The sequence below is a fragment of the Monodelphis domestica genome, chromosome 7 (assembly GCF_027887165.1).
Source record: "Monodelphis domestica isolate mMonDom1 chromosome 7, mMonDom1.pri, whole genome shotgun sequence".
Lineage (NCBI taxonomy): Eukaryota > Metazoa > Chordata > Mammalia > Didelphimorphia > Didelphidae > Monodelphis > Monodelphis domestica.
The window spans coordinates 274,434,472-274,460,513 of NC_077233.1; the positions used below are offsets into that span (position 1 = coordinate 274,434,472).

The window sequence follows — 26,042 nt, forward strand, 5'->3', positions numbered from 1 at the left end:
AGGAGAGAAGAGTTGTTAGAGGGGGATGTGGAAATAGTGATAGTGTAAAAAAGAGAGAGAAGAACGACAAGTATTATTTGAGAATTTTAAAATATACCAAAAAAAAAAAACCAAGAAGAAAGAGAGCTCATAATGGATTCAGATGCGCAGGGCAGTGGTGGTACTATTGTGTTCAATTTAACATGCACTTTTTTGTGACATAACAATATTCCCCAAATTAATCCATGATATCCTTGCATATTGTATCTGCTGACAGATATATTTACTGTATCAGCTGATTCTGTTTAACTGTTATTATTGTTAGAAGGAAGGATTCATTGAATGACAATGATGTAAAAACAAAAGACATCAATCAAATGGATTTTTAGTGCAAAGGAGAGGGATTGGGGAGCCCCTGATCAAACCAAAGAGAAGAATTAGCCTTATTACAGGAAATGGATCATTGTTTGAAGGCACACCGTGCCAGATATGGCACATAGGCATCTCCTGGTTATTGTTGGACTGATGACTACGCCTCCTTGTGGCCTTATAAAGGACTTCCTTAGAAGACATTCAGCTTTTTTCAGGCTCTAGAATCATCTTTCCCCTTGTATTTTCTTCTGTAGGTAGTGAAGAGTTATGGGGGTGGGGAGACAACATTTCTCCATCTTTCACCATCCTACACCAGAGCAACAGTGATGACATTAGCAAAAAAAAAAAAAGCACAAAAACAACTCACCATGGCAATGAGTTTACATGTAGTCGGAGAGGGGAGTTCTAAGACATAGTTCCTAAACCATGTAGGCAGAGGGAGGGGTTTTGAATTCCTTAGGTGGTGCCATATTGAAATTTGACTAGCCAGGAATGGAGATGTTCTGTGCACGATCAGTTCTGGGAGATCTCACAAATGCAATCTGACTGATGTCTGTTTGTCAACAAAAGGTTTAATGATATTCTCTAACAAGGATTGGGTGAGGGACGAGAGCCAAGGAGGTCCCTGGTCTATAATAACTAAGCTTCACCCCCAAACTAAGAGGCTTTCGCAAGTCTGTCTTCTGAATCTTCCAAGCTCTCTGAATCCTAATCTGACTATGCTATTACACCACAATTTCCCTACCCTAGCTTCCCTAGTCTGTGGCCTCTCCAGAAAAGTTTTCGGAGGAGACCAAAGCCCAGAAGCTGTGAACTTGTCTCACTGCCCCCCAACTGCTCCTCTAGACTGGCAGTTTCTTCCCAGAAGTCTCTCTCTCAGAATTCCAAGAGAGCCAGGAACATTCTTTGGGCTTCAGCTTAAACTCCTCTCTTTACCCTCTTTTCACATTCTCTTTGGAGCCCTTCCCCTGGCATTCTAGCCAAGAGCTTACACTTTCCACCCTGTACTCTTTGCACTTTACTTTATCTCTCATTCCATTCTCTCAGGTGCCCGTCTGAGGGGAGGGGTTCTATTTGTTTAACAAGCTCCAAAATAGGGCTACTTTCCTGGGTAGATCTAGACCATAGACTGTGTAATAATAATAATGAAGAGCATTTATACAATATCATAACAGCATTTATATGATGCTTTATATTAAAAGTGCTTGTTTATATTCAGGTTTAGAAATCACTTTAAATATATTAATTCAGTTGATCCTTATAACAATCCTTTCTTTGTTGTAAGGCAGGCGCTAACATTTATCTCCTTTTTTACGGATGAGGAAACTGAGGCTAAGAGAAGCCCAGAGCCACACAACTAATAAGTGGCTGAAGCAAGATTCAAACTCAGGCCTGTTCTGACTCCAAGTCCAACACTCTACACGACACCCCTTAGGTGCCTATGGAGTACTAGTCATGACAGAGAGTTGTCCCAACAAAAACACCAAATTCACAGGTGAACAATGTTCACAGAAACAATACTATTGTATGATGATCCACTGTGAATTAGTTATTTTCAACAGTGCAATGGTCCACCTCCAGAGAAAGAGCTATTGGAGTCAAAATGTGGATGAAAGCTGCTGATTTTTCACTTTAGTTTATTTGGATGGGGGGGGGGGTAGTTTTATATAAGTATTTTCGCACAACAATGACCAATATGGAAATGTTTTACCTGGCAATACAAGTATAAGCCAGATTAATCCGTCTCTGGGAGGGAGGAATTTCTGAAATTTTAGAAAAAAGATGTTTAACATGTATTTGGGAAAATGAAATCTTTTTTTTTAAAGGCATCAAGTTCACTTGTGGAGGGAGTTGATTGATTATTCGTAGGTTCTCGGTTTCTCTCTTTGTTCATAGGCTCCTTTGAATCAATAGTACACATTCTCGAAGGAGAGAAATATAGACTGTCTCACATTTATTACCCATATTACATGTTGGAAGACTGGAGGAGTTGGAAACTTATTTCCTACATTTGGGAAAATTATTACCTCTTAAACTTGAAGTAGGAGATATTCTTGGATGAGCTTTTAGGTGGATGCAAAGAATCCCGAAAGAGAAACTCGCCCCTTCTTGGGGGTTGGGACGGGGACTGGATAGCAGAGCCATCCGACTGAAGACTTGCCATTGTAGCTTGGAAGGCATCCCAGATTCCAGATTTCAGAAGGCTTTTCCCTGACAGCATTCCAAGGTATTTATAGCACATGGCTTCTCCGGAAAACGCTGGCATGACCACCTTGTGTTTCTTCTCATCATTAATATAGTCAACCAGGAGCTTCGGCCCTTGAAAGTAGAGCACGATTTCTTGCCCTAAGACGAGAAGCATTTAAAATCCTGGTCAAAATGACAGACCGAAGCCCCTTCGAAACAGATATGCTCACCCTTACCAGATTTGTCATGGAAAAGGGTCGACAAGCTAAGGGGACCGGGGAGCTCACCCAGCTGCTGAACTCCATGCTGACCGCCATCAAAGCCATCTCTTCAGCCGTGAGGAAGGCAGGCCTTGCCCACCTGTGAGTACCAAGGAGCGAGAAGAGGGCTGGGGGAGGGGAGTGAGACCCTGACCAGATTATAAAGTAATAAGGGGTCTCATCTGGAAAACGTTTGGGATTTTTTAAGAAATGCTTTGTTGGACACAAAATAGAAATACTTAAAATGAAAAGCGAACCAAATGCAAATAAAGGGGAGTCATTTTATTTTTTAATATTCATATACATTAAAGCTTAAAACTGTGCTAAGACTTTTGGGATACCCTCTATTTTACAGCAAGGTACAGGAGTGGATCTCTCTCTCTCTCTCTCTCTCTCTCTCTCTCTGTATATATATATATATATATATATATATATATATATATATATATATATATATATATATATATATATGATTAAGGAAGACCTGCGTTCAAATCATACACACTGGCTGTGTAACTGGCCAAGCACGTTAAGCTCTCCTTGTCCCATGCTGGCAACTCTCTAAAGCCACTTTGCTAAAGGATAGCCTTAGTTGGATTGTCCCCACTAGGAGTTTCTAAACCAGTGGTCTTCCAAGTGTGGTTCAGGACCCCTGGTGGGGTGGTCCTGAATCCTTTCCAAGGGGTTTGTGAGATCAAAACTACTTCCATAGTAATAATACAACCTCCTCTGACTTTCTAAATCAGTAAATAAACAAAAGTTCTTGGGGAGAGGGGGAGGATGTTCAATCACTTTTATTTTTTTTTTAAACCCTCACCTTCCATCTTGGAGTCAATACTGTGTATTGGTTCTAAGGCAGAAGAGTGGTAAGGGCTAGGCAATGGGGGTTAAGTGACTTGCCCAGGGTCACACAGCTAGGAAGTGGCTGAGGCCAGATTTGAACCCAGGACCTCCTGTCTCTAGGTCTAGCTCTCAATCCACCCAGCTGCCCCCTCAATCACTTTTAAAAGTGTAAAGGAATCCTGAGACCCCAAAGCTTGAGAACCATTGCCTCCGGGAATGAATTACAGCTCACTGCTTCCAGATCAAACATGCATGCAAATGAGCTCTTTCAGATACTGTATAAGAACAACATCTTCCAGGAAAATAACAGAAAGAAGAATATACTCTAATAACCACCGATTGTCATTTTGTTTCTAATGTAAGTGTAGCAGGCTGCAATTTCTTGAAACTTGCATTTGTAAAGATGGCTTTTCAGATTGGATAAAACCAGCTTTATGGTAGACATGACCACATGTTAACCAACACAAACATGGCGGCTCTCTCTACTCTGAAAGACTAATACAATTGTGTTCACCTCCAGAGAAAGAACTGGTAATAGAGATAAACAAGATATCGTTTCATATTCGCAGTTCTTTTTGTCAAATGATGTCTTCTTTAATGGGGGGAAGGAATTATCCAGGTTTTTAAGTGTAACAAACACATAGAATTGTTTAAAAAGACAGTAAAAGGGCTTTATAAAGTGATTCCCAAATGAATTTTTCAAGGTTTCCTTCTTCTGGGATTCTCTTTAACTTGCCCTGCCTCTTGCCCCAAGCAGATTTGCTATTTCCTTCTCCAGCCCTTTCTCATCTTTTTTAGTTTCCACGGCCACATCAGAGTGTGGAGTATGTGTTGGAGGATGTGAGGATGGTGGGATGGAATCCAAAGACAATTGCCAAGGGAGAAGAAAGTCATCCACAGATCTTCCCTCTTCTTTCTTTCCAGCCCTTTTTCTTTCATGTAAAATGCAGACTGTAATAAGTTATAAAACAACAAGGAGACGTCCGTTCAGGTGTTTGGGTAAAAGAAATTATTATCTTGGGTTTTCTATTTCAGTTTTCTGTGTATTGATACAAATGCACCTCCCCATACAAAGGACCCTACTGTTGAAAGATAGCCTTCCATCATGTAAAGAACACCCAGGATGGGAATCAGAAAAGTTGTGTCTTAGTATTGGCTTTGACATGTGATTTCTCAGTAACCACTTGACCCTATGGAAATCATTTTACTTTTCAGGCTCAATTTCACATATCTGTGAAATAAAGATACTAATAATGTAAAATACCAATTCATTGAGTTTTTAAAAACCCTCAACTTCTGTCTTAGAACCAATTGGTTCTAAGGCAGAAAAGCTATCAGAGCTAGGCAATAGGGATTAAATGACTTGCCCAGGGTCACACAGCCAGGATGTGTCTGGGGTCAAATTTGAACCCAGGACCTCCCATCTCTATCCACTGAGCCACCTAGCTGCCCCCTTCATAGAGTTTTAATGAGGAACAGCTTCATAAATGTTAAAGAGCAATGTAATGACTGATTTTCATATGTTTTACTTTTGCCTTACTTCTCTAAATGTCATTGTCATTGAGTCAGTATTCGTTGAGGACCCATTCTGTGTAAGGCGCCCTGTTGGGCACTATCCTTTGGGTCTTCAAACAAAGGGCTTCTGCTTATTTACTTTTCAGGATTTGACTTGGAGATTTGGTGGATGGTATTAAAGTGTAAATATTGACTTTCTCATCTGATAGAGAGGAAATCTGCTTCTGGTTAGTTCATCTATGTTGTTAGCCAACCAGCAGATGGCAGGCATCACCCATGGAAATGAGGCTTGGGCTTGGACTCTCGAGAATTTGGGGGGTTTTGCTTCCCAAAGCAGATGTCCTTTGCTTTGTCGGTATTACATGCTAATAGCATGTCAATGTATTCTAGCTTAAATAACTACCTGTAACTTTAGGGCAGCCTTTGATTTACAGACCTGGGCGGCCATCAAGAGAGTAAGTCAAGTCAGGCAGCATTTATTAGGCAATTACTACGTTCCAGACACTGTGCTAAGTTCTGGGGATACAAAGAAAGACAAAAACAGTCTGGTGCCCCCGAGGAGCTCATATTCTAACTGGGGAGAAAACATAAGCAACTATGAACATATGGGATGTGGGATAAATTGGAAGTAATCTCAGAGGGCAAATACTAGTGGGAATGGGAAAATAACGTAAGGGGAGAACGGGAAAAGGACTCATAGAAGATAGGATCTAAGCTAAGTCTTCAAGGAAATTAGGAGGGATTGCAGGCATGGGAGAAATAGCCAGCAAAAGGCCATGGAGCTGAGAGATGGAGTGTCACATGGATGGAGGATTGCAAAGTACATGGTAAGGAGTAAAGAATTCGAAGACTGGAAAGATAGGAAGGGGCCAGGTTGTAAAGAGTTTCAAAAATCAAACAGATGATTTTATCATTGATCTTGGGGTAATAGGCAGCTGCTGGCATTTATCAAGCAGAAGAGTGACATGGTCAGGTCTATACTTCAGCAAGATCACTTTGGCAGCTGAGTGGCAGATGGACTGGAGTGGAGAGAGACCTGAGGAAGAGAGAACAATTAGAAGTCTACTATTATAGTGGGCAGCTAGGTGGCTCAGTGGATTGAGAACCAGACCTAGAGATGGGAGGTCCTAGGTTCAAATCTGACCTCAGACACTTCCCAACTGTATGACCCTGGGGGCAGTTGGGTAGCTCAGTGGATTGAGAGCCAGGCCTGGAGAGGGGAGGTCCTAGGTTCAGATCAGACCTCAGACACTTCCCAGCTGTGTGACCCTGGGCAAGTCACTTAACCCCCATTGCCTAGCCCTTACCACTCTTCTGCCTTAGAATCAATATTCAGTATTGATTTTTAAGATGGAAGGTGAGGGTTTAATTAAAAAAGAAAGTCTACTATTATAGAGCAAGTGATGAGCACTTGTACCAGAGATGCAGCTGTGTCAGAAGAGAGGAGAGATATGCGTGTATGAGGGAATATATGTATATACGTGTGTACATGTGTGTTATATGTAAGAAATGAAGAAATCTCTTGGCCATCATTTTCAATTGAAGGTTCAGCTTTAATTGTGGGAAATTAAAGCTGGAGGTCTCATCATGCTCAGCCTGTGGCAAGGACCCCATCTAGAGGGTCGACAGCATGTTTTATAGCCTTTTGATAGTTGATTAAGTGATTAGTAAGTGATTAACAAGAAAAAATGTTCAAAGTATGTTTTAAAATGTTCTAACATTCGGTAACAGGTTTTATAATTGATAAGAAGTGATACATTCTTATACAAGGTAAAGATGGGATGAATTATAAAGAACTTTTAATCTTATAAATATTAGTCCAGAACTCTCATACTAACTCTGGGGAAAGAGATCGTTCAAAGTGACTATACTACTTTGGGGCGTCTAGAATGACTATAAATCTTCACAGGATCAAACAACACTTGGCTTTGCCGAGGCTGTTTTCCCATGATCTTATCAGGCCAGTTGTCAAAATACACACAATGATATCCTTTTTAATGCTGTGGCTAATACTCTATTTTTCCTAATTGATATTATACACAATTCGTTTTCTAAGGCTGACTTGTTCTGAAAATCATAGCTGTAGTTACCTACCTAAAGGATTCCGTGTGATCACTTGGTTTATGGTCAAGAATAACAAAGTTAAAATAAAGGTAATTTCCTTCTCATACATAGAGTTTATATGTATAATGTATGTTGTATGTCAGTGTATGTATTCTAGGCATGTGTATGTATGGATACACATGTGTGTATAGATCTAGATCTGTATATGATTTGGGAAAGGTCATCCTTTGTAACCTAGGTGTCCTCTTCAACTCCTCCTTCCCATTCACCCAATAGATCCAGTCTCTTGCCAGGTCCAATTGTTTCTACCTTTCCTAAATCATATACAGATCTAGATCTATACACGCACATATGTGTGTACATAAATACATATGCATTGTGCATATATAATATCCACACCTACATATACATATACATGAAAAGGATAGTGGTGGCCTTCATAATCATAGGGGGATTAGGAAAAGAGAAAGAGTTGGGTGGGGAAGAGGGATTGATGAGTGCTGCTTTGGATATATTGGGTTTTACATAGTTTGACATTACATACATGCAAAACACAGATTCTACTACAACAGGAAGTGTCTGAGGCAGAATCTGAACCCAAGTTTTCCAAATTTTCAGTCTAGTACCCTATCTGTGTGGATCAGTAGTAGGACTGGGTCCATGAGTCGCAGCTACACTCTAAGCTTGGAAGAAATAGGATGACCAATTCTCCACAGAAAAAAAAAAGACATATAGTGTTAGTTATCAAATTCAGGCCAAAGATAATCACTCTTTCTTCCTTAACCATTACAGAAAACAAGCCGACCTTCCTAGATGTTAGCCCTACATGTTAAGCTTTGCCATTTTGCTTGGTATGCTGGTTAAGGACAGCAAGGATATGTTAAACATAAAATTCTGAATTAGCAGTCTTAGTCTAGACTATGATTTCTTTCCTTTCCCAAAATTTGTCACCAGAGAGATTTCAGATTATAGATTCCCAAAGGGGAAGGTGTCAAAGTTTAATTTGGTTTGTCTGTGGCCCAGCTTAGAAGGAAAGGGCAACTACAAGGGACTCAAGATGCAAATACTCTCTATAGCCAAAGATGGAACATTTGGAGGCAATGCAGATCAAAGCATGCCATCTTCTACCATATTTCTACTGTATTATTTCTATCATAGGTGACTTCCAACATGACAAGAGCAATAAAGAAATAAGTATCACATGAAAGTATGGATATAACCTATATCAAAGTATTCATTGCATCAGGGAAGGGGAGGAGGATAGAGGAGGAGAAAACTTGAATTCTAAAATGTCAAAAAACAATTGTCAAAAATTGTTCTACATGTAACTGAACAATAAAATAAGATAAAAAGAAGGAAAAGGCAGCTAGATGGCAAAGTGGATAGAGTGCTGGGTCTAAAATCAGGAAGACTCATCTTTTTAAATTCAGATTTGGTCCCTGACCCTTTCTAGCTGTGTGACCCTGAGCAAGTCACTTAGCCCTGTTTACCTCAGTTCCTTATCTGTAAAAATGAGCTGGAGAAGGAAATGGCAAACCACTCCAGTATCCCCCCAAAGATAACCCCAAATGGGGTCATAAAGAATCAGATGCAACTGAAACAACTGAACAGCAAAAACCTAGAAGGAAAGGTCTGTGAATTTAGTAAATATGTAGTGAGGAGTCTATGAGACTTAAGGATATAAGATGGAAAAATTAATCTGTTGAAGTGCTAGAGAAAGGGAAGAGTATTCACTCCTTCCTTTGACCTCTATTCTTGGAATGTGGATATCACCAGCCTTGTCTAGCCACTTCTCTTCTCCTCCCACTAGGGGTGACCTACTCTGCAGTCATTGCTCCCAGTTCCACCCTACAGAAGTATTTGCATGTAAGAGTAAAGGAAAACAATGAAGAATTTCAGGGAACCACAGTTGTCCACCAGATAACCACTGTTCTTTTTAGATATGAGGATAGAAAACCAGGTTCGATATTTATCCCACTCTGTAAGGTTTAGAAAATAGGAAATCAGTATGAATAAAGTTCTCTCTCATCTAGCTCCTGAGCCCCCAGCCAGGGAAATTTACTCTTCCAAAACACAATTTAAGCTAAGAAATCCCACTCTATCCCTCTTTCACTTTTGTCCCTCTTTGTGGTTCAGTCACTTTTTTTTTTTTAACAATTCCTCTTTCACAAATAATAAAATGCTCAAATCAGAGAAGTTATGATCATTTAAACCTTTACCTAGAGTAAGTCAACATTAGTACTAATTAAATGAAAATGTCTAAATGAATTTTAATGAATAGGAAAATTTGAGATCTAACATTTGCCTCTCTTCACTCACCCCTCTTGCATGGGATAGGAGCAGAGGTTACACCACCAACCTTTGTAAGATTAACTGGAGAGAAAACTTCCACAAGCATTACTCTGTCTCAACTACACCTTTCCTCAGGGTCCCAACAGGAGCAAATGGGAGCAGTAGCAGCACAGGAAGCTGGGCACCTGCCAATAATCTCTATGCCTTTTTCAGCATCACTTCTCTATGATTAGCCATCTTGCCAACCTCTCTTGAGTTGCTTTTAGGAACTTATGTTCCAAATTCTATTTTCAGTCTCCTTTCTCCCCTCCCCAAGTTATATCACTATTTGCTTTGAAATCTTCTCTACTGTAGGAGGGAAATGACAATGTCCTTTTATGATTGACAATCCTTATTCCATCCATAAAGAATAGCAAACTAAAAGATTCCATTCTGGCAGCAGAACTTCATTGTCCTGTGTGCTTTTGTCCTTGCTAGAGAAGAGAATAGGTCTTAGAGTTAGAAACATGAATTGAAAATAATAATCAAAATTCAATGCTACTTATGAGGCACCAATAGCAATTCTTCTGAATCTGAATACTCCATTGTAGTATGTTTAATGTTAGTTGTTAAATAGTTTTTCAGTCATGTGACTCCAGTTGGGGTTTTCTTGGCAGAGATACTTGAATGGTTTGCCATTTCCTTTTCAAGTTCATTTTTACAGATGAGGAACTGAGGCAAACTAGGCTAGATGACTTGCCCAGAGTCACACAACTAGTGAGATTCTGAAGTCAGATTTTACCTTAGGAAGATTAGTATTCCTGACCCCAGGACGAGAACCACCATCATCAGAGCCACCATGTAGATCAAGAAGCTATTGCATATGCTTTCAGAACTGAGCCCTCACCAATCAGTTTATTATATACAAGTACGTATATATGTATATGTTTGCGTATTATACATATGAATACATATGTGTATATAAATTAATAAAAGTGAAAGTGATAAAACTATCGAACTAACAAATAAGACTAGAAGCTGGTATTTTGAAAAAAAAATAGACAAAGTACTGGTAAATCTAATTAAAAAAAGGAAAGAAGAAAATCAAATGAACAGTATCATAGGTGAAAAGAGGGATCTCACCTCCAATGAAGAGGAAATTAAGGCAATCATTAAAAAATATTTTGCCACCAAGTAGGGACATTAATTCATTGCTGGTGGAGTTGTGAACGGATCCAACCATTCTGGAGGGCAATTTGGAACTATGCCCAAAGGGTGACAAAAGAATGTCTACCCTTTGATCCAGCCATAGCACTGCTGGGTCTGTACCCCAAAGAGATAATGGACAAAAAGACTTGTACAAGAATAGTCATAGCTGCGCTCTTTGTGGTAGCCAAAAATTGGAAAACGAGGGGATGCCCATCAATTGGGGAATGGCTGAACAAATTGTGGTATATGTTGGTGATGGAATATTATTGTGCAAAAAGGAATAATAAAGTGGAGGAATTCCATGGAGACTGTAACAACCTCCAGGAAGTGATGCAGAGCGAGAGGAGCAGAACCAGGAGAACATTGTACACAGAGACTGACACACTGTGGTATAATCGAACGTAATGGACTTCTCCATTAGTGGCAGTGTAATGCCCCTGCACAATCTGCAGGGATCAAGGAGAAAAAAACACTATCCATAAGCAGAGGACAAACTGAGGGAGTAGAAACACTGAGGAAAAGCAACTGCCTGACTACACTGGCTGAGGGGACATGACAGAGGAAAGACTCTGAGTGAACACTCTGATGCAAATACTAACAACATGGCAATGGGTTCGAGTCAAGAACACATATGATACCAGTGGAATCACGCGTTGGCCACGGGGGGGTGGGAGGGAGGAAAAGAAAATGATCTTTGTCTTTAATGAAAAATGCATGGAAATGATCAAATAAAATACTATAAAATTAAAAAAAAAGAAAGTAAAAAAAATATTTTGCCCAATTATATGGCAATAAACATGCCAATCTAGGTGATATGGATGAATATTTACAAAAATATAAATTTCCTAGATTAACAGAAGAAATAGAATTCTTTTTTTTGAAACTCTCACCTTCCATCTTGGAGTCAATACTGTGTATTGGCTCCAAGACAGAAGAGTGGTAAGGGCTAGGCAATGGGGGTCAAGTGACTTGCCCAGGGTCACACAGCTGGGAAATGTCTGAGGCCAAATTTGAACCTAGGACCTCCCGTCTCTAGGCCTGGTTCTCAATCCACTGAGCTACCCAGCTGCCCCCTAGAAATAGAATTCTTAAACAACCCCATAACAGAAAAAGAAATTGAACAAACCATTAAAGAAAAAATCCCCAGGGCCTGATGGATTCACAAGTGAATTCTATCAAACATTCAAAGAACAGCTAATCCCAATACTATACAAACTATTTGACATAATAAGCAAAGAGGGAGTTCTACCAAATTCCTTTTATGACACAAATATGGTACTGATTCTAAAGCCAGGCAGGTCAAAAACAAAGAAAACTATAGACCAATCTCCTTAATGAACATAGATGCAAAAATCCTAAATAGGATACTAGCAAAAAGACTCCAGCAAGTCATCGTGAGGGTTATTTACTATGATCAGGTGGGATTTATACCAGGAATGCAAGAATGGTTCAATATTAGGAAAAGCATCCACATAATTGACCATATCAACAAGCAAACCAACAAAAATCACATGATTATCTTAATAGATGCAGAAAAAGCCTTTGACAAAATACAACACCTATTCCTACTGAAAACACTAGAAAGTATAGGAATAGAAGGGCCTTTCCTAAAAATAATAAACACTATCTATCTAAAACCATCAGCCAACATCATCTGCAATGGGAATAAATTAGATGCATTCCCAATAAGATCAGTAGTGAAACAAGGATGCCCATTATCATTGCTATTATTTAACATTATACTATAAACACTAGCAGTAGCAATTAGAGAAGAAAAAGAAATTGAAGGTATTAAAATTGGCAGTGAAGAGACCAAGCTATCACTCTTTGCGGATGATATGATGGTCTACTTAAAGAATCCTAGATAATCAACTAAAAAGCTAGTGGAAATAATCAAAAACTTTAGCAAAGTTTCAGTATACAAAATAAACCTGCATAAGTCATCAGTATTTCTATTTGTCTTCAACACATCTCAGCAGCAGGAATTAGAAAGAGAAATACCATTCAAAATCACCCTAGACAATATAAAATACTTAGGAATCTATCTGCTGAGACAAACACAGGAACTATATGAACTCAACCTCATAACACTTTCCACACAACTAAAACCAGATCTGAGCAATTGGAAAAACATTAACTGCTCATGGGTAGGATGAGCTAACATAATTAAAATGACCATCCTGCCCCAAACTGTCTATTTATTTAGTGCCATTCCCATTGAACTTCCAAAAAACTTTTTTACTGAATTAGAGAAAGCCATAACAAAGTTCATTTGGAAGAACGAAAGATCAAGGATATCCAGGGAAATCATGGAAAAAAAAATACAAAGGAAGGCGGCCTTGCAGTATCAGATCTCAAACTATACTATAAAGCAGTGGTCATCAAAACAATATGGTACAAGCTAAGAGATAGAAAGGAGAATCAGTGAAATAGACTTGGGATAGGTGACCTCAGCAAGATAGTCTATGATAAATTCAAAGATCTCAGCTTTTGGGACCAAAATCCACTATTTCATGAAAACTACTGGGAAAATTGGAAGACAGTATGGGAGAGATTAGGCTTGGATCAACATTTCACACCCTACACCAAGATAAACTCAGAATGGATGAGTGACCTGAACATAAAGAAGGAAACTATAAGTAAATTAGGTGAACACAGAATAGTATACATGTCATACCTTTGGGAAGGGAAAAAAATTTAAAACCAAGCAAGAGTTAGAAAGAGTCAAGAAATGTAAAATAAATAATTTTGACTACGTCGAATTACAAACAAAACCAATGCAACCAAAATCAGAAAGGAAATAACAAACTGGGAAACAATCTTCATAACAAAAACCTCTGACAAAGGTCTAATTACTCAAATTTACAAAGAGCTAAATCAACTGTACAAAAAAATCAAGCCATTCTCCAATTGATAAATGGGCAACGGACATGAACAGGCAATTCTCAAAGAAATCAAAGCCATTAATAAGCACATGAAAAAGTGCTCTAAATCTCTTATAATCAGAAAGATGTAAATCAAAACAACTCTGAGGTATCACCTCACACCTAGCAGACTGGCTAACATGACAGCAAAGGAAAGTAATGAATGCTGGAGGGGATGTGGCAAAGTGGGGACATTAATGCATTGCTGGTGGAGTTGTGAATTGATCCAACCATTCTGGAGGGCAATTTGGAACTATGCCCAAAGGGCGATAAAAGACTGTCTGACCTTTGATCCAGCCATAGCACTGCTGGGTTTGTACCCCAAAGAGATAATAAGGGAAAAGACTTGTACAAGAATATTCATAGCTGTACTCTTTGAAGTGGCAAAAAATTGGAAAATGAGGGGATGCCCTTCAATTGGGGAATGGCTGAACAAACTGTGGTATATGTTGGTGATGGAATACTATTGTGCTCAAAGGAATAATAAAGTGGAGGAATTCCATGGGCACTGGAACAATCTCCAGGAAGTGATACAGAGTGAAAGGAACAGAACCAGGAGAAGAACATTGTACACAGAGACTGATACACTGTGGTACAATCGAATGTAATGGACTTCTCCATTAGTGGCAATGCACTGATCCTGAACAACTCAGAGGGATGTATGAGAAAGAACACTATCCATATTCAGAGGAAAAACTGTGGGAGTAGAAACACAGAAGAAAAACAACTGCTTGATTGCATGGGTTGAGGGCGATTTGCCTGGGGATGTAGACTCTGAATGAACATTCTAGTGCAAATATGGAAATATTCTAGTGCAATATGGAAATGAATTCTGATCAAAGACGCATGTAATACCCAGTGGAATTGTGCCTTGGCTACATATTTAGGGTTAGGGTTAGGGTTAGGGTTAGGGTTAGGGTTAGCGAGGGGGGGGGAGAGAAAGGAGGAATAGAAAATGATTTTTGCAACCAGGGCATAATTGACCAAATTAATAAAAATAAATAAAACAGTAAAAATAATAATAATAACTTTTGGGGGGCAGCTGGGTAGCTCAGTGGATTGAGAGCCAATACTCAGAACTGATTCTAAGATGGAAGTTCAGGATTTAAAGTAAATAAATAAATTAACAAATAACTTTTTTCTTTTCCTATTTTCTATTCCATTTGTATACCAGATAGGGCATATTTGTTTCTGTTTTTCTTTTTTTTATTATTCCATTTCAGTAGCAATACTGTGTAAAAATTTGTATCCTTTTTTTTTTGTCTCTTCCCCTCCTCTCCCTAGTTTTCTGTCTTTATAAAGGAGTCCAAGGGAATGGGATGTATCAGAGATGGGATTTAAGCCTAAATCTAGTCCTTTCATTTTGAAATCACGTTTTATCATGATACCACCTGTTGAATCCTCGTTACATTTGTGTTTTCAATCTTAGGTATGGAATAGCAGGAACTCTAAATGTGACTGGTGATGAAGTCAAGAAATTGGATGTATTATCCAATTCCCTGGTTATTAACATGCTCCAGTCTTCTTACGGTACCTGTGTCCTAGTCTCTGAAGAGAATAAAGAAGCTATAATTACAGATAAAGACAAAAGGGTTTGTATATCCCAACCCATTCAGCCTTTCCCTGTCTGGGTTTGGGCTGATGTTCTCTGGTTTGCCAGTAGATGGTGGTATTGCAGTGGTTTGAGTTTTTGTTGTTTTCCTGTTTTTAATTACTTCTTTTACTATGTTCTTTCAGAAAACTATGTGTTTTTGAGTGTATTCTTAATTGATGAGTATATGATGTTGAGTAACTAAATAAATCATAGTTGGAAAGCGACTCATCCAGGAACTATATGGGGATGATTTACTGAAACTCTTATTACTCACTCAGTGACAAGAGAACCAGTAAAGCAAGACTTTGTGACCCTGTCATGGACAGGCATTTGAGGACACTGGGCCAGGGGAACAGTCTGAGCTAGAAAACAAGGGGGAGAGAGTGGAATCGGGAACATTTCAGAAAGCTTAGATACTTTCTGCCCCTGACCCCCCAAACACAAATGGAACACCATGAAGGGGCCTGAGATTTCTTTGGACTGGAGGTGGTCCTCATCCTTCTTTATACCATTGACCCCTTTGGCAGTCCAAGGAATCTTATGAACCCTTTTCAGAATAATAAATTGTGCTCTAGAGTCTTAACCGTAGGAAATGCCAAATTTCAGTTAGAGTTCCACAAAAATGAAGGAATTTTTTTCCCTATTCAAGTTCATGGATACTCTGAAGCTTATGAAATACAAGGACCCTCAGGGTTAAGAACTTCTGCTTTTTATTTTTAATTTTTTTTTTTACCAACTACAAGTAATAACAAATTTCTACATACGTTTTCCAAAATTCTGTGTTCAAACTTGTCTCCTTCCTCCTCTCCCAGAGTTGGCAAACGATTCGATCTGGGTTATACATGTATTATTATGCAAAACATATTTCCATATTGCTCATTTTTAAAGGAAGTCATCTTATAAAACCCAAACCCCAAAATATAGCCAAAAAGCAACTGAAAAATCATATGTTTCCATCTGCATTTGACGCCAACATTTCTTTGTCTGGAGGTGGACAACATTTTTTGTAATATGTCCTTCAGAATTGTCCCAGATTGCTGAGAGTAGTTAAGTCTATCACATTTGATCCTACCACAGTATTTCTGTACTGTGTACAATGTTTTCCTGGAAGAACCCCTTATTCATATAGAATGTTTTCTGCTTTGGTAGTTTGATGAGCGACTTGTAGGCATAAGCCAGAAAGTTTTCTAATAATAAAAAAGAGTGATCAGGAGTAGGAGGTTGTCCAGGTTATAGATTTACTTGACATTCTTTTCTTTCTTTCTTCTTTCTTCTTCTAGCCTTTGACCCTTTTCCTGCTAGTTAAGCATTCACTTCCTTTCCTTCTGTCCCAGTTAAGAGCTTGGGAGAGGAAGGATAGTATAACAACAATTATGATGATGATAATGGGGCAGCTAGGGGGCATAATGGATAGAGAGCCAAGCCTGGAGTCAAGAAGACTCATCTTCATTAATTCAAATCCAGCCTCTGATGCTTAATGAGCTGTGTGGCCCTGGGCAAGTAATTTAACTTTGTTTTCCTCAGTTCCTCATCTATAAATGAGTTGAAAAAGGAAATGGAAAATCATCACAGTATCTTTGCCAAGAAAACCTGAAATGGGGTCATGAAGAATACAACATGACTGAAAAATGACTCAATAACAACAATAAAGTAGACCTGTGATCATTGATATAAGGTCTCCCATATGAGGATATTCCCTTTACCTTTTACACCTTTCCTGAAATTTGTATACAGTCATATAGTTCTACAAGGTTATGTGGTTACGGAGATCCAACCTCACACAGTGTTATAGAATTTTTCTATATAACAACAGCCAGTGCAGGTCAAATATGGAGCTCAAACCCAGATCTTCCCAACTCCCAAAACTATGACAGAAGTTTTACTGACCCATTTTTGACAATATAAAATGGATTACTGTTTTTTTTTTTTTGAAGGCAAGATGGGAAAGGATGCTATAGATGTGAAATGTATTTTCAAAAGAGATCATCATGTTATTAGTTTACTTTCTTATTTAGATATCTCTCCTGAGTGGAAGGAATCTATAAATGCATATAATATAAAAAACAAAATACATCAAAATATCCCTTAAAAATCCAGAAGCAGCTAGGTGGTGCAGTGGACAGAAAGCTATACCTAGAGACCTGAAGTCCTGGGTTCAAATTTAACCTCAGATATTTCCTAGCTGAGTGACTTTGGGCAAGTCATTTAACTCCCCAAACTCACCACTCTTTTCCCTTGGAATGTACAGCATCAATTCTAAGGCAGAAGGTAAGAGTTAAAAAAAAAATCCAAGATATATGATCACACATTTCACAGATCTTAAAACATGGTAAGAGCTTAGTAAATTTTACTTGATTTTTAACATGTTGGCTAGAGCTTTGAGAAGTTTTTTTTATCTGAAAAAAGCTCAAAGATAGCAGTGCTTCATGATTTAACATCTGTTCTACCCGCTCAACTTCAAATGGGAAAAGATAGTTGGGAACCCTAAAGAATATGCCAAAAGACCATAATGCATGTTCTCCCTAAATATTTGTGTTTAGCAGACATTGGAATAGAACATATCTTTTCTGGTGTCTTCAGAAAGACTCAGTGCTAATTAAAGGGCTTGTGTTGGGGCAGTTAGATGGTTCAATGGCTAGAAAGTCAGGTCTGGAGATAGGAAGTGCTGGGTTCAAATATGACATTAGATATTATCTAGCTGTGTGACCCTGGACAAGTCACATAACCCCCTTTGTCTAGCCCTTACTGCTCTTTTGCCTTAGAGCTGATATTTAGTATTGACTCAAAGTCAGAAGGTAAGAGGTTTTTTGTTTTGTTTTGTTTTTAAAGGAGAAGGTGTCTAAGAATCACTTCTCTTGAGAATTTCATAGAATAGTACAAATTTAGAATTAGAAGTGACTTTAGAAGACACTGGATCTAGTCTCTACCAGATTCTTGGAATTCTTCTCTGGTCAGGAATCTCACAGTGATCCAAAATAATAAAGGTCCAAAAAAGAACCTTTAACATTTGTTAGATCAATGGATTAAATCTAAAAAGGATGAAATTTAATAGAGATAAAAGTAAATCTCTACATGTGGATTTAAAAAAAATCAACTCTGGAAGTACAAAATGGGAGAAGATAGCAAAATAACAGTTTACATGAAAAAAATTGAGCAGAGATTAGAAAATGGCAGCCTCAGTATGAATCACTAGTAAGGGAAGAGATGTAGCTAAGGTGGCATAGAGGATAGAGTGCCAGGTCTGAGGTCAGGAAGACTCATCTTCCTGAGTTCAAATCTGGCCTCAGGCACTTACTAGTGACCAGTTTGCCTCAATCCCTCATCTGTCAAATGAGCTGGAGAAGGAAATAACAAACCATTCCAGTATCTTTCTTTGCCAAGAAAACCTCAAATTGGATCTTAAAGAGTTGGACACAACTGAAAAATGACTAAACAAAAACAAGAAGGTTTAAGGTGGGGGGGGGTAAGCATTTATTAAGCACCAACTATATTCTAGACACGGTGCTAAGTGCTTTACAAATATTGTCTCGTTTAATCTTCACAACAACCCTAATGTGACGTGATTAGAGTGTGACATGCCAGCTAAAAAAACTAAGTCAACCTTAGGCTATGTTGCCTTGAAAATGGAAGGTGACTGTTCTACTGTTCTCTGCCCTGGCCCATATCTGCTGTATTGCATTCTGTTTGTGCATAGCTCATCTTGCCACAGCCTTGGAGAAGTACATCTCATTCTACTAAATGCACTCACAGGACAATAATTCTATTTATATTAACAACTTAGGTCTGTGAATCACGATTATCAGTCAAATTCAAAGCAAGAAACAAAGTGGAGGCTGGACATGGTATATACATATATGTATACATACATATATGTATATACACATGCAGAAAATATATCAAGAAAAAGTCCTATTGAGTCGACAAGCATTTATTTCATTGATACGCTCTTTGTGATCCCATTTGGAGTTTTGTTGGCAAAGATACCGGAGTGGTTTGCCATTTCCTTCCCCAACTCATTTGACAGAAGAAGAAATGTAGTGAAATCGAGAATTTATTTCTTCCATATTAAATGAGAGTATGTGACTGTTTTATGAAAGCTGAACAATATGGAGACCACAAAAAAATTGGGCATAACTAAGATAGGATTCTTAAGTCAGTACCTTAAGTCAGGTACTAAAGTCAGGTACTTAAGTCAGGCTACCTCTGCAAACACTAAGACTGCAATTTTGTCAGTAAGATGATAGCAGATTGAAGGCAGCCTAGTGGAGAAGGAACACTGAATGGGAGACCTGAGATATCTCAGTTTTAGTTCTGCCTTTCTGCTAACTAGCTCTGTGACCCCAAATGACTCACTTCTCCTTTTGGGTCTCTGCTTCCACATCTGTAAAATGAGGAGGTTGGAATAGATAACCTCTAAGGTTCTGCCTAAGTATTTAATTCTGAGACACAGAAACCCATATAAATTTGAATAGGCTTCCAATCTTGCCAGGTCATGCCATTTTGTGGCATAGTGGGAAATCACTGGACAGAGAACTAGGAGGTCTGGGTTCTAGGTCTTCTTTGCCACTTATGTGATGTATATTGGTCAAGTCATTTAGTTTCTTTGGACCTCAGTTTCCTTACCTCTAAAATAAGGGATTCTGAATGAATGACCTCTCAGGTTCCTTCTAGTTCTAATATCTTAAGTCTAATATCAGAACTGATCCCTCACCTATTAAGTGAATTATGTTCCAGAGATTCCCATAATAGGTGAAAATCCATAGAAGTGGATATTTTATTATTTATGTATATTTTAAGGCTTTATAAACCCTTCCCACTCTCCTATAAACCTTTTCCACACTCTTATTAACATTTCCCACACTCTGAGTCAAATCAGCACCCATGATAAAGAACACAGTGCTGTGGTTGGTCACCTTTCAGCCAATAGTGTGCCATGTATAATCTCATGTTGGCAAACTTGCACAAGCAGTAGTGGCATACTGCATTTCCATTGTGTAAAGTACGGTATCCATCTGCAAAATCCAGCAATATAACAAAAACCCTGCAATACCAAATTACATATATATTTTTAAAACCCATGATACAGTGAAGCCATGATAAGTGAAGCACAATATAAGCAAAAGATGACTGCTTATTAAAAGGATGATCTCTTAAATAAAGTTGTAAAGTAGATAAAACTTTTAATTTTTGTGTAATTCTTCCTAGACTCTTTATCACATATACTTTCCTAGACCCATTTCAGCTATTCTCTGTAGGGGTAATATGGTAGAGAAGTAGTTAGATCACTGGACCTGATGTAAGGAAGACTTATCCTCCTAAGTTCAAATCTGACCTCAGAAACTAGCTCTATGATCCTGGACAAGTCATTTAACCCTGTTTGCTTCAGTTTCCTCATCTGTCAAATGAACTGGAGGAAGAAAGGCAAACCATTCCAGTATCTTTGCCAAGGAAACCCAAATGGTGTCATGAAGAAGAAAATACAACTGAAACAACTGAACAACAAATAGGAACCATTCATCTACACTTGGTCCAATGCTGCCATTTTCCCTTTCCAATTTCTAGTTGATTATTTCTCCTCTGGGGGGATTCTACTTTGTATCCCAATAAATCCCAATAAAAGTGTCCCAAACTCTCCTGGCCACCCAGAGTTCAGTTGCTTTCATGTTCCACTACTCTTCTATTGAAAACTATCCATCCAGCGACTCATCCTTAAATTTAAGTTTCTCATGCTTTCCCAGGTAATAATTAATTAAAAGAAAAAACATACTCTAATCTACCTTATCATGCTAACAAGAAAGAACTAGACACCTTGAGGTGCTTACATATATTTATGATAATCATGACCTTCTAGGCATAACATACCCACCTCTTTTTTGTCTGACCCAAAGGAGTCATTGTAAAGGTAGGAGGAGGAAAGATGGTGCAACACCGGACTGGTGAGGGTAGATATTTTGATGCAGGAAGGGCTTTGCCTCTTTGTAGGCAGACACCTACACTGCTTATAGGCAGGACTGGTCCTGGGTACCAGGATTCAAATACACTGACCTCACACCCGTCTTATGTAATTGGACATTTTTAATAATGAAATCCTTTCGATTTAAGTCATTTTGGAAGGGAGAAAGATTGTTGGAATTAAGAACAGGTGGAGGGCAGCTAGTTGGCTCAGTGTATAGAGAGATAGACCTAGTGACACTAAATCTCTCTGTATGACCTTGGGCAAGTCATTTTACCCCCCCCCCCCATTGTCTAGTTCTTACCACTCTTTTGCCTTGGATCTGATACTTAGCATTGATTCTAAGACAGAAAATAAGGATTAAAAAACAAACAAGCAAACAGAAAAACAGGTTGGAGTTCAGCAAGCAGATTCCTATTCACCCAACACTTATGATTCATATAGGTTGTTGTTGTTCAATAGTTTCCATCATGTCAGACTCTTCCTGACCCAAATGGGGTTTTCTCTGAAAAAAATACTGACGTGGTTTGCCATTTCCTTCTCCAATCCATATAGGAATCTGCTCTAGGGTTTCTCTGCTGGTGTTCAAACAGAAGCCAAATGACCATTTTGACAGGGATGTTGCTGAGATTTTTTTATGTGGGTTGAGTAGATCCAGCAACCTCTGGAGTTCTTTCTTTCTATCTTAGAATCAATACTGGGTATTAGTTCCAAGGTCCTCATGTCCCTGAATCTGGCTTTCAATCCACCGAGTCACCCATCTGTCCTCTTTGGGGTCCAGATCTAACACTATATCTTGCTAACATTTTTTTTGAGAACTACACATATTAAACACTTTAAGGGGGAAAAAGTTAACAATTTAGTATTTAAAAAAAACGAGTGAATACAGTTTTCAGAATTAAATTCTTAAATATCCCAATTTGTAAGTCATTTCTCTTAGGTGAGGAAATATAAAAAACAACACAAATATTATACAATACCTAAGCTCAACACGTATAGTTTTAGCAAGATAGACATCAATCACGCAGGATGTTTATAACTATATGTGTGGAATATGCTTAACTGAATGTTTTTTGTCTTTTTTCATTCAGGGTAAATATGTGGTCTGCTTTGATCCACTAGATGGCTCCTCCAACATTGACTGCTTGGCATCCATTGGAACTATATTTGCAATCTACAGAAAGGTATGTATCTGGATGTTCTCATACTTAAGACTTGCCCATCTTTGAGGCCTAGTAGTAAACACGCGTGACTAAGAATTAGAAGACCTAGATTCTTGTCCCACATTCACACTTTCCAAGGTGGTAATTGTCTCATCTGAAGAGAGAAAAAAAAGGCTGGCTTAAAGTTCAGTTTATTTTAAAAAATGGTTTTAGTGGCTCTCATAGTGAAAAAAAAAAGATGCATAGCACCAAATGGAAGAAGTGTTACATGCGCTAAGTCATGATGCTCATTCTGGGTCAGTTATGCAATTAAAATTCAGCTAGTCAATAGTTGTCTTTCTCGATGTCAATCTGTTGCTCTTGGAAATGAATTGGAAGGTGCTACATTTTTACACTTTTGACAAATGGTTTAAAAAACCCACTGAAACACTCCATTTCTGTTTCCAAGTTTTCCGTGTGAGCAGATAAGGATTTTTATAGCCAGGAGAGAGCATTTTGGGCAAAACAAAAAACCCCAAACCCCACAGTTTTAAAAAATGTCTGGCTCGTCGCACTGTCATCAGCTAATATCTCCATGCATGATATAATCATGGTGTGAGGTTCATCATGTAGGACAATGGATTTAAATCCGTATTTACAATAATCTTCCTGATAATTTTGAATTTTTTTAATGGACTTCTCATCAGCACTGGTTGTATTGTTATTTTTTTTTGGCAATATGAGAAGAGCTCCTATTGGAAGTGTCATTTCTCTTACTCTTCTAGATTGCTTATATTTACATTGTTTGTAGTATTGTTGTGGGAGAGCTTGAGATTAACCCTGGGTCAGGAAGGGCACCCCCTTAAGAATGGCAGGCTCCAATGATTATCTTTAAAAATAGAGAAGTTTATTAAATTGAATGTGAGTTGAATGGCTGGGAGGCAGATTCAGGAAAAGACTGCCCAAGAGAAGAGGAGTGGTCCAGGACTGTTATACCTTACAGCAGGGGTCCCCAAACTTTTTACAAAGGGGGCCAGTTCACTATCTCTCAGACTGTTGGAGGGCTGGACTATAAAAACCTAACCCTAACCCTAACCAGGCAGCAATATACACAGTGTGGAATCCCCTCTCCCAGATCACCGTTCACCATGCTGACCTCTTCCATTGTGCAGTCACATAATCCTTTGCATGGCGCCTCGTTCTCCTTCAGTTACTCTCAGAACAAGGTACCATGCAAAGGATGATGTCACCGGAAATAGTGCCTGTACATGAGCAAAGACACGTTTTGCAGTGCCGCCACATACAGTGCTTCTCTCACTGACCATCAATGAAAGAGGTGCCCTTTCCGGAAGTGCGGTGGGGGCTGGATACATGGCCTCGGGGGCTCCATAAGGGTCATGGGCCATAGTTTGGGGACCCCTGCCTTACAGGGACAAGGACTACATGACCAGAAACAGAGGTGGGGGAGAAGGTGATATACAGGTGAGAGGCGTCCCTGATCACAGAGAGGGGTGAATTGTGTATCTCAGGGAATGAATTGATGTCTAAGATGCAAATGGAAGGTACATATCAGTGCTGCAAAGGAAATATACTGCTAAGAGACTCCTTTTATCATATAGTTGCTTTCAGGCTGGCTTTCTCTAGCCAGCACTGCAGCAGTGCAAGAACAGGGACTTCCTCACATACTCTTTGAGCTGGGATTCTTCTGGGATGCCCAGGGAATCTTTTAAAGCCATTTGTCCATTCTGTGAATAGTTTATGCAATCTATTAATCCACTTAACTGGACACATGTAAACTGCAATGAGGCATAATACACTTTAAACCAAGGACTGGATAACAAGGAACTCTTCCTTGTTCCTCATTTTCTATGCAATGTGCTGTGTGACTTACAGATATAGAAAGTGAACCAGGGTCAATCCAGACAGTAATTAAAAAAAATAATAACTGTTCTGTCCTAAATCAATACTAAGTATCAGTTCGAAGGCAGAAAGTGGCAAGAGCTAGGCAATTGAAATTAGGTGACTTGCCCAGGGTCACACAGCTAAGAAGTGTCTGAGATCAAATTTGAACCCAGAACCTCCCAACTCCAGACCTGGCTCTCTATCCACTGGGCCACCTAACTGCTCCCCAGATAGTAAATTTCCAGGCCATTCTCTACTCAGATGTCAAATTGATCTTCTTACTTAAATCATAGGTCTAATTATGGTGCCCACCCCTTCGCTACCCCCAATTAAATAAACTCAACCTTTCATTTCCAGCATCAAATATAAAATTCTCTGTCATACAAAGTCATTCATAAGCCTTTTTTAGCCTCCTTGCTATTTCTTTCTTTAAACAAACAAAACATCTCCAACCTCTCTCAATGAGACAGAGGATGGGGCAATTCTCTGCCACTTGGGCTAATTGTGGCCCAACAACGCCAAGAAAACAGAATTTCACCAGTTTCCAACTCTGCCATTCGTAAGTGGAATCATTGGTTACATGCAGCAAATGGAGAAATTCTGAATGCTGTGGATGTGTTCACTTACTGTGGTAGTATGTGCATTCCAGGAATGTACACATTTTCCTAAAAGACTGTTGTTTTACAGAGAACTCACCTAGGGCAAGCATTCATAGGGAGGGCAGAAGAAACAATACGAGGACACTCTGAAGGTCTCTCTGAAGAATTTGGGCCCCGATGGTGAGACTTAGGAGACACTGACCTGGCACTGTCCAGCGGGGCTGCCCACGTCTGAGAAGGTGCTGTGCTCAATGAATAAAACAGAAGAAACTTGGAACACACCAAGTGAAAGACATCTCCGTCTCAGACGTTAGTGCAGGCTTTTTGTGGCTGTCTTCTGGGCTCATATATTCTGGTCAGCCATGGTTGGACATACTGTACAATGACCCAGACAGAGGGATGCCACTTTAGTCCTTTTTTGAGTACAAAGGGCAGCAACCAAGCAAACAAAACAGGAACCTTCCCCAAAAGGAAACTCCCAATTTGAGGGTGTCAGGGGAAATAACAAAGTGGAAGGCAATTGCTAGATGGACATGAAGACTAAGAGAAGTGGTTGGAGTAGATGGTACGGCAGGAAGCAGTAGGAGCAGTAAGAGATCAGTACAGAAAATTCACTCTCCTAGTGTAGAGTGGGAAAGATGATGTCACCAGAACAGACTCTGGCACTATGAGCAATATACGAAAGGATTGTATTGCTGTAGATGAATAGGTGAAACCTCACTTCTTTCTCTCTTCCTCTTTCTGAGAAAGCTATGACTAAGCAAAAATGAGTCAGCAGTTTTCAAAATTAAGCCAGTAGGAGATATGATAGCTGGACCATTTTTCTTTTCCACTGACTTCAAGAGCATGGTTTGAAGGGAAAACAAAGTGTCCAGAAGGACTAGAGAGATACTAGAGAGAGAAATACTGCCATCCTCATGAAGGTGCGCCCAGAAGGAAAGATAGACTTCCTCATTCAAAGGACAACTCACCATACTCCTTCCAAACATACAAAATGAGATTGTTCAAACCTATTCTATTGACCTAACAAGAATTATGCTATATGCAAATGTCTTGACAAATAATAAAGTATTAAATAAAACAAGGTGCAAATTTTGTTATTCTATTTTAAATGTCACTTCAGGGAATTTTGCTTAACCCATTTACAAACAATGTTACAATAGGATTCTCTTCCATACATTTTAAGAATATGCATACACTTTAATTTTAAAATATTTTAATCTAATTT

At 38.9% G+C, this 26,042-nt stretch overlaps 1 protein-coding gene across 1 annotated transcript in view; it reads left to right on the forward strand.

Moving 5' to 3' along the window:
- Positions 1-2,593: 2,593 nt before the first annotated feature.
- The window catches only part of FBP2 (fructose-bisphosphatase 2), a 71,374-nt gene continuing 47,925 nt past the window's right edge, over positions 2,594-26,042 (forward strand). The window contains exons 1-3 of the mRNA XM_001367598.4: positions 2,594-2,900; positions 15,054-15,216; positions 22,263-22,355. Of these exons, the coding sequence (XP_001367635.1) occupies positions 2,731-2,900; positions 15,054-15,216; positions 22,263-22,355 (426 nt within the window). The 5' untranslated portion in view covers positions 2,594-2,730. The remainder of the gene's footprint in view (positions 2,901-15,053; positions 15,217-22,262; positions 22,356-26,042) is intronic.